This window comes from Coturnix japonica, chromosome 8 (genome assembly GCF_054131305.1).
Source record: "Coturnix japonica strain WE chromosome 8, WE-NBRP24, whole genome shotgun sequence".
NCBI lineage: Eukaryota > Metazoa > Chordata > Aves > Galliformes > Phasianidae > Coturnix > Coturnix japonica.
In genome coordinates, this window is record NC_140670.1 from 21,312,083 (window position 1) to 21,321,125 (window position 9,043).

General features: G+C 58.6%; 1 protein-coding gene across 1 annotated transcript; it reads left to right on the forward strand.

The window, feature by feature from the left end:
- The first annotated feature begins 15 nt into the window (after positions 1-15).
- RRP12 (ribosomal RNA processing 12 homolog) lies at positions 16-8,887 on the forward strand. The gene is made up of 34 exons (XM_015866988.3): positions 16-191; positions 521-756; positions 839-922; positions 1,093-1,169; positions 1,292-1,397; positions 1,484-1,600; positions 1,705-1,843; positions 2,011-2,138; positions 2,409-2,507; positions 2,583-2,674; positions 2,748-2,859; positions 3,010-3,107; positions 3,188-3,302; positions 3,378-3,520; positions 3,755-3,876; positions 3,996-4,060; positions 4,148-4,310; positions 4,427-4,581; positions 4,740-4,807; positions 4,990-5,083; positions 5,174-5,332; positions 5,412-5,492; positions 5,560-5,665; positions 5,756-5,863; positions 5,960-6,117; positions 6,267-6,358; positions 6,442-6,597; positions 6,769-6,941; positions 7,025-7,141; positions 7,374-7,423; positions 7,635-7,713; positions 7,887-7,954; positions 8,304-8,386; positions 8,536-8,887. Exons 1-34 carry the CDS (start codon positions 53-55, stop codon positions 8,636-8,638), a joined length of 3,885 nt encoding a protein of 1,294 aa, XP_015722474.2. The 5' UTR covers positions 16-52; the 3' UTR covers positions 8,639-8,887.
- Positions 8,888-9,043: the final 156 nt, after the last annotated feature.

Here is a 9,043-nt window from a genome sequence, read left to right on the forward strand (position 1 = left end):
GCCGGAAGCGGAAGTACGGCGGGAAGGGGCGGCACGTGGAGCCGGGACCGGCATGGCGCGGTGCGGGAGACTGCGGGCAGGAACCGCCGCCAAGGTGCGGCGATGGAGGAAGGGGCACAGCAGCGATTGTAACCCCGAGACACGGCGGCACCGCCTGGCCGCGAGAAGCCGCTTCTACAGCCGGCCGGCCGGTGAGCGGAACCGGGCCGGGGGGCGACGTGGGACGTGGAACATGGAACACAGGGGGGGGGCGCAGGGTTGTGAAAGGCCTTAAAGCTCAGCGGGGTCCTGCCGCTCCTGGCTGCCAGTCGCTGCATCGAGGCCCCGGCCGCGATGGGCACACAGTTATATGGGCAGCACTGCATGGGCCGGCCCCGCTGTGCACTGAGTCACATCCGAACCTCAGTGCCACGCTGCTCCGTGCTAATCCCATGGGAGGAGCGATGTCCGTGCCTCATACCGGGAGCAGAGGGTGGTGGTGATACGGGACAGCCTGACCGTGGGGCTTCTCACCCGGCAGAGAAAAGCAACCTGACGGTGGACGCGGTGAAGCTGCACAATGAGCTGCAGTCAGGATCGCTGTGTGTGGAGCGGCCGAGCGGCAGCTCTCAGCTGCCCATGGAGGAGGGTGATGCCGGCGAGGCCGCCACCGAGAGGTCGTCGGGCACCTTCCTGAGCGGGCTGAGCGACTGCACCAACGTCACCTTCAGCAAAGTGCAGCGCTTCTGGGAGTCCAACTCTGCCGCACACAAAGAGGTACCAGCAGGATCAGGGCTGGCTCTGGGCTCCTGGGGCAACAATCCGAGGATGCTGAGGGCTCTGCTCGCTGTCGTGACAGATCTGTGCCGTGCTGGCAGCTGTGACTGATGTGATTCGCTCGCAGGGGGGAAAAGAGACTGAGACTGAGTATTTTGCTGCGCTGGTGAGTGACTGCCGCAGTTTGATGGTGCTCTGCTTGTGTTGGAGGCTTTGAGCATCCTCCGGCAGAGATGCTGTTGAGTTGCCCTTTGTTTCTCTGCCCCCTTCCCCAAAGCTTTGGGAAAGGCTGGTCTGCTGCAAATTCTCCTGCTGCAAACCCCTCCTGTATTCCAGATGACCACGCTGGAGGCGGTGGATTCCCCTGAGTCGGTGGCTGCCGTTGCCTACTTGCTCAACCTTGTCTTGAAGCGGTGAGCAGGGCAGAGAGTGGGGAGATCTGCCCCGGCAGGATGGGGTCTGGCACAGTCTGAGGGACAGGCTGTGTGTGCCAGTCCCTGTGTGACTGCCTGCCATTTAACCCTTTTCCCCACAGAGTCCCCAGCCCGGTACTCATAAAGAAGTTTTCAGATGCTTCAAAAGCCTTCATGAGTATCATATCCTCACAGGCCTGCAGCGGCTCCACCTCTGCACTGCGATGGGTGAGTTGCAGGGAGGGGCAGCCTCTCTGGTGGACTGAGGGTGGTCTCAGTAAGGTAATACCAGTATCCTTGCTGTCCCCTTGTAGGTCCTCTCATGCCTGGCCACTCTGCTGCGAAAACAGGATTTGGCAGCCTGGAGCTACCCTGTCACCCTCCAGGTCTACCACGGCTTGCTGAGCTTCTGCGTTCATACCAAACCCAAGGTGGGTTTTCAGCACATGTGGGTGCTGTTCCAGGGCTTGGTTCTGGGGCTGGCTGTGCTCCCTGTGCATATGGTTTCTATGCCCCCATATTCATCCACCCCCAGGTTCGGAAAGCAGCTCAGCACGGTGTGTGCTCAGTCCTGAGGGGGAGCGAGTTCATGTTTGGAGATGAGGCTCCTGAGCACCATCCTGCGGCGCCCTCCAGTGCCAAGTTCTGCGTGCAGGAGATTGAAAAAGCTGGAGGTAGGTAGGGACAGCAGGGAGAGAGGTCTTGCAAGAGTTTAGGAGAGCTTTCAGTCGTCTGTCTGTTCTCTTCTTCCCAGAGCGGGGCTTCAGTTCACCCCAGCTCTGACATGGGGTCTTTGCTCAAGGCTGTTGTTACAAGTATGGGTGCTGCTCTGCTCCACCAGGCACCAAGGAGGCTACCACCACACTGCATGTGCTGGCCCTCCTGCGGGACCTGCTGCCCTGCTTCCCTGCGGCTGTGCTGAAGACGTGCTGTGAGACCCTGCTCAGAGTCATGACCCTCAGCCATGTGGTCAGTTCCACTGTGTCCTTGCACATAGTGCTTGTGCCAGTGCCTCCACCTCAGCTCTGGAAGGCATCAGGCTGCTCTGTTGGGAATCTGCAGGACCTGAAATCAGAGCATCCCAGGCAGAGCCGGCTGGCTGGCTGCTGTAGAAGGAGGGGGACATAGATGGGGAGCTCCACTGGAGATGGGTTGTCCCTGTGGGTTGGGTAGAGCACTCTTTGGGGTAGGACTGCAAAGCACAGAGGTTCTGTTTCTCCTGACCACATGTCCTTGCAGCTGGTGACAGCGTGTGCCATGCAGGCTTTCCATAGCCTGTTCAGTGCTCAGCCCAGAACGTCCTGCATGCCAGCCGAGCTCAACGCCCAGATCATCACCGTGAGTGCAGGGATGGGTAGGGAGGGATGGGGCTATACTGGCACCACTGTCTTCAGCACCATTTTTCTTCCCTAGGCGCTGTATGACTACGTGCCCAATGCCAACGACCTGCAGCCGCTGCTCACCTGGCTGGCTACCATGGAGAAGGCACACATCAACCTGGGCAGGTGGGGAGAGGCTGGCGCTGGGCAGGGGGGAGACTGAGCTCAGTCTCTCACCGTTGTTCTGTCCCTTCTCCAGACTGCAGAAGGACCTGTGCTGGGCTCACCTGCCCCGTCTCTTCTCGGCCACCATGAATTGCTTCCTGTCCCCACACTCACAGGTGGTGGCAGCTGCAGCACAGACCCTTGAGGTACCAAGTGCACGTTGCCTATGTCCTTGCTGTGGCCAGGCTGGGATCTGCCTGGGCACATGGGGCTGCACTGTATTGCGTCCAGCCCCTCTGTCCTGCCTTGGGCTGTCATATCCGCAGCTCAGCACCAAACTGTTTCCCTGTTTGCAGACCCTCCTGAACGAGTGCATTGCTCCTCACATGGATGAACTGGGCAATGTCTCTGCATCTGCCCCAGCCCCTGGTTCCTATCTGTGCAAGATGTTCAGGTGAGGAACAGTGGGGCATGAGGAAGGCTGTCCCCGTGGGTCTGGCTTGGTCCCTGTCATCACCTACCTCTCCTTGCCAGGTCGGTGGAGGAAGGCCTAACATACCGTTTCCATGCAGCATGGGATGGCGTGCTGCAAGTACTGGAGGTTTTCTTCGAGGTGTGTGGGAAGCAGTGCTATCCCATCATGAGGAAGGTGAGTGAGATGGGGAGGCTGCAGGGCCAGTGTGCTCGGCTGGCTCCTTGCTCAGCCTCCTGTCTGTCCCCGCAGTGCCTGCAGTCCCTGTGTGACCTGCGCCTCTCTCCGCACTTCCCCTATACTGCTGAGGTGGACCGGGCAGTGGGGGCTGCCGTGGGTGCCATGGGCCCTGAAGTGCTGCTGGAAGCCGTGCCACTGCAGATCGACGGCAAGGAGTGAGCATGGCCCTGGGCTGGTTGGGGGTCCAGCAGTAGAGAATGCTTATCTCTGGCAGATAGATTGTTTTTTTCTATCAGCCAGTGCCTGTTTGCTTGATCACAGCAGGCACCTTGTGTAGCTTCCAGCCTCAGCTGCTATGAAGGCTGCCTAGAGTCTCACTGTGCCCAGCTCTGGGGCTGTGCCCCATGCCCAAAGTCTGATGCTCCCCTGACCTTGTGCTCCCTCTGCAGGGAGACGCTGGATTTCCCCCGCAGCTGGCTGCTGCCTGTGCTGCGGGACCACGTGCAAGGTGCACGGCTTGGCTTCTTCACCAGCTACTTCCTGCCCTTGGCAGCCACTCTAAAGAGCAGAGGTGAGGAGCAGTGGCTGGTGGGGCTCTGGGTACTTAGTGCTGGGTGCTCTGCAGGTGCTCTGTTCCTCAGGGCAGAGCCATCTCTGCTGTTCTGTTCATTTCTGCCTTCTCTTTTGCAGCCTTGGAATTTGCCCAGGCTGGGAAGAGCCTGGAGTCCAAGATCTACGACACACTGCAGTGGCAGGTAACACAGTGCCCACCACCCCTGTCATTGCCTATCTGCAGTGCTAGCCTAGGTGTCCTGGCCTCCCACTGACTCCTTTGCTTCCAGGTATGGACACTACTGCCTGGCTTCTGCACCCGCCCCACAGATGTGGTGGAGGCCTTCAAGGGGCTGGCACGCACCCTGGGCATGGCCATCAGTGAGCGCCCGGACCTCCGCCCCACCGTGTGCCAGGCTCTGCGCACCCTCATCCACCACGGCTGTGGGACAGGTGGGGGTTGGACACTGCCATGGCAAGGGGGGCTGTCCCTGTTCCCCACAGTGACCCACTGAGGGCAGGTGTGGGGTGTGATGCTGATGCACACCCCCTTGTCTTTCTCTCTCCAGATGCAGAGCGAGCAGAAGTGGGTCGTTTTGCCAAAAATTTCCTGCCCATCCTATTCAATGTGTATAGCCAGCCTGAGGAGGATGGAGGCAGCAGCGGGCAGCGCCGCTCCGTGCTGGACACTGTGCGTGCCTACCTGACCATCACGGACCCACAGGTGAGTATGTGGGGAGATGGGGCAGACTCTGCTGGCCACAGCTGTTTTCTCCTGGCATTAGAAGGTCTTGCTGAGCCAGCTGCAGAGCCTGCAGCTTGACCCCATATGTGCATAGGGGCGGGAGGGGCAGCCTTACTAACTCTGTGCCTGCCTTGCAGATGGTGTGTGGGTTCCTGCAGAAAGCCAGTGAGAAGCTGACCGGTCCTGAGAGCTCAGAGTTTGCCAGGTAACACCCAGGGGCTGATACTGATGGGTGAACCTGTTGGCTCACTCCTACCGTGCAGCACTCAAGCTGCAGGATACATCATTCTCTTGCATCAAACAGAGCACCTAGCTTGAGTCTTAAGCTTGGTTGGGGAATGTTGATGGCCCTCTGCCTATCTCCCTCATTATCCCAATTTGCTGCAGGCTCTCCATCCTGGACCTGGTGGTGGCAATGTCTCCCTATGCCAGCGAGGAGGCCCTGGACTCCCTGTATCAGACTATCCAGCCTTCTCTCCAGGTTGGTTTGCTCCCAGCCCTAGCAGCACAACGGGGCATCTCAGTGGGCCAAGGACCACCCTGACTGCAGTGTCACTGCTTGTCCCTGCAGAGCAAGGACCACAGCATGCAGAAGAAGGCATATCGTGTGCTGGAGGAAGTATGTGCTGCCCCACATGCCCCGTGCCAGGCCTTTGTCCACTCACATCTGGAACAGTTGCAGGCAGTGCTGCTGGATTCACTCAAGAGCGCAGCATCCCCAGCCAAGAGGGTGAGAGTGAGGGCTGCTGCGGGGCGGGGGTAGGGCTGTGTCTTTGCATCTGACAGTGCTGGGCTCTTTCTCTCCTCAGCCCCGGCTGAAGTGCCTGTTCCACATTGTGAAGCAGCTCTCAGCCAAGCATGAGCCCTTCGTCACTGCCCTGGTCCCAGAGGTGAGTGTGGGACTCGGGTGCACGCTCAGGGGTGGCCATTGGGTTGTGACGTGCTCTGTGCCTCCAGGTCATCCTGTGCACCAAAGAGGTGTCAGTGGGAGCCCGCAAGAATGCCTTCATGCTGCTGGTGGAGATGGGACATGCCTTCATCCGCTTTGGGCCCACTCCCCAAGGTAAGCAGCTGTTGCTCAGCTCCATCACTGCTCTCATCCAGGGGGTCAGACCTATACCTGCCCCATGTCCTGAGCTGTCCCCTCTTGCAGAGGCTATGGAGCGGTTCCTGCTCTTGATCTACGCGGGGCTGACGGGTTCAGTCACCATGATCAGCTGCACGGTGCTGGCACTCACACGCCTGTTCTTTGAGTTTAAAGGTAAGTGGAAGCTGCAGGGACAATATGGGGCACAGCACTGCCAGGCAGCAGGACAGGGCTGTGCCCACCAGTGCACACTGTGCTGCTGCATTGCAGATCACATGGAACTGAGCGTGGTGGAGCAGCTGCTGCAGAACATCTGCCTGCTGCTGGGCTCTCGCACGCGTGATGTGGTGAAGGCTGCCCTGGGCTTCCTCAAAGTCATGCTGTTTCTGGTTGACACCACAGTGCTGGCAAAGCACGTCCAGACCATGGTGAGAGCACCACGCATGGCGGCAGGGTACAGCTGTGCTGCTATGGGATAGGTGTGAGTGATGCAGGGAGGTGGAGGGGTGGGGATTCAGGAGAAGGTAAGAGACCAAGACAGGGGTCTCTGAGCTCAGAGTTCTGTCTGTGCTGGCAGCTGGAGGCTGTAGGCAACCTTTCAGATGACATGAGGCGTCACTTCCGCATGAAGCTGAGAAACCTCTTCACCAAATTCATCCGCAAATTTGGGTGAGCCGGGGCTGCTGGGAGCAGTGCTGAGCACTGCGGGAGTTCTTGCACTGCAGGAACTGATGGCTTTGTGTCCCCCCCAGCTTCGAGCTGGTGCAGGGGCTGCTGCCAGCTGAGTTCCACAAGGTCCTGGTGAACATCCGCAAGGCTGAAGCTCGCAGCCGCAAGCAGCGTGCCTTGAAGCAAGCAGCTGCAGAGGAGGAGGAGGAGGAGGCACCGGCCCAGCCCAAGGGAGACAGGTAGAGATGGGCTGGGGTGAAGCCTCAGCAGAGGGCCTGGTGCTGGATCTGCTTGGCCAGCATCTGTAGAGATGCTGAGGACATCACTGGCATTGGCTCGTGCTGTGGGCAGGGTGGGGCTTGCATCTCTGCCTTGCTCTGTCTACCTTGTGCTCTCTGCCTTGTGCCCAGCATGGAGGAGATCCTGGCAGACTCGGAAGAGGAAGAGGAGGAAGAAGAGGAATGGCGGCGGGGCAAGGGGCGGAAAAAACAAGCACGGCAGAAGGGCCAGGCATGGCTGAAAGAAGGGGAAGAGGATGAGCCTCTCAACTTCCTGGACCCCAATGTGTCACAGCGAGTGCTGGGTGAGCACCAGAGCCTTTGTAGTGGGGTACTGCTGACTGGGGAGCGGGTCCTTCCCCAGGCCCTGACCTGTCTCTGTGTGTAGCCACCGAGCCAAACCTGAAGAGGTCCAGAGGAGTGAAGCACGACTTCCAGGTGTCTGAGGATGGGCGTCTGATCATCCATGATGAGGAGGAGGAGATGGACAACAATGAAAACAAAGGTACTGTCTGACAGGACGTGCTCTGACACATGGTACAATTTTCTTCCTGCCCATCTGTATGTGCAGACTTGGGGAATTGTGGTTAGAAGTGGCAGGCATTGGTGTGGTTCTGTCAGCAGGCACAGTGCTTTGCCAGGGCGAGCCTGGGGGGGGGCACCCTGTCCTGGAGGCTGGCACAGTGCTAGGCATCTCTGCTAGCATCTTGTACTGACTGCCTTGTCCTGTGCCCCAGGAGTGGACGAGGAGGTGGCAGACGTGCTGGAAGAAGTGGGCCTTCGTAGTGTGAGTATGGGGCACAGGGGAAATGTGGGATGCCTGGCTCTACCTAGGAGCTGCTTGGAGTGGGGCATGAGGCTGCAGTGGGATGGAGGGTGTGTGGTGGGTGTGGAAGGTCTCTGGACCCCATGGAAGGAAGCAGGAGGCTGTGTGTCTATGGAAGGACATTGCTGTAAGGACAAGCTAGCCACAGTGACCCAATATCTTTCTTCTGCAGAAGAAAAGCCAGAAGCGCTGGTTCAGAGAAGAGCCAGATGATGATGAACCAGAGACTGGGAACTACTCTCAATACAGAGGTAATTGCATGTCATGCCTGTGCCCACTCTGCAGGTGCCAGAACAGGTTGGGCTGTTCTAGGGTGGCTGGCTCTGAGTTCTGTGCTGGAGGCAGAAACAGGAACAGCTCCCAAACTATGGAAGCTGGGAGCCTGGCCCTGGCTCCCCTTTCCCACCACACACCCTTTTTCTAGCTGGAGGCTCTGGGATCCACCGGCCACTAGACAAGAAGCCAGCCTTTGGTGCAGAGTACAGATCCAAGGTGAGCACACAAGAGGTGGCAGGGTTTTGGGGGGAGATGTCTTGGCTCTGCTGGGGCAGGATTTCTGCTGGTCTCAGGGGCAAGGAAGTGCTGGGGGGCATCTGTGCTCCAAAAGAAGTTGCTCAATGCTTAGTACTCATTAATATTTCCAGCCTGCCTGGCAGTTCCTGCTCACCACTCACACCATGTGCTTGGTGCAGCAGCATCATTTGGGTGGGAGATTTGTCCTGGGAGCCACGTGCTCAGCTGGCACCCCACTGCAGCATAGTCCTTGGTGTGACTGTACCAGGGCTGTCCAGAATGGGACACTCACATCTCCCTTTATGCTTCATCTTGGTATCTCCTACAGAAAGGGAAAGGTGATGTGAAGAAGAAGGGCCAGCTCGATCCCTATGCCTACATCCCCCTGAACAGAGCTAAACTCAACAAAAGGTGGGACTGAGCAGGAAGGGCATGGTATAGGGAGGGGGGGATATCCTGAGTCTGGTCCTGCACATTGTTGTTACCATTTTTTGTGGTCTGAGGGCTGGCTGTGCCTTGTACCCATGTTAATCTGTCTCCCTGCTCCTTCCTCCCTCCAGGAAGCAGGCAAAAATGCAGGGCCAGTTCAAGGGCCTCATGAAGGGTGCCCAGCGAGGGGCCAAGGCTGGCCGCAAGAACCGGATGAAGGAGCGTCGCCCTTGAGGAGCTGTGGGTGGTGCTCTGTGCATCCACCTGCCTGTGGACAGGACTGGTGATAACCTGAGGCATTCAGGCACTGGAGGACAGGGACTTTGTGAGTGCAGCCTCCTGAGGAAGCGACCCCTGTGGACTCCTGGCCCAAGCCCTGTCCTCCTGTGCCTAAAGGAAGGCGATGGGGTGACTGCTACAGGTGTGTGTGTGTGTGTGTGTGTGAGTGAGAATAAATAACGTGTGACAAACACCTCCTGTTAATATCCAGCCTGGAATCCTCCTTTCTTTCCTGCAAGCACCTCACACAGCATGTCCCCTGCAGTGCAGCAGGTCCTGGGATGGAGGGGATGGAGTAGGAGCCTTCTGTGGTGCCTGTCCTGTGGCTCTCACTGGCTCTGCATCTGCTTTGCCCATCTC

Bases quoted from the DNA above. Each gene is read 5' to 3' on its own strand.
- RRP12 (XM_015866988.3), top strand. From the start codon at position 53: ATGGCGCGGTGCGGGAGACTGCGGGCAGGAACCGCCGCCAAGGTGCGG. The intron at 3,303-3,377 runs GTGAGTGAGATG...CTGTCCCCGCAG, and splicing joins GCTATCCCATCATGAGGAAG to TGCCTGCAGTCCCTGTGTGA. The intron at 3,521-3,754 runs GTGAGCATGGCC...CTCCCTCTGCAG, and splicing joins CTGCAGATCGACGGCAAGGA to GGAGACGCTGGATTTCCCCC.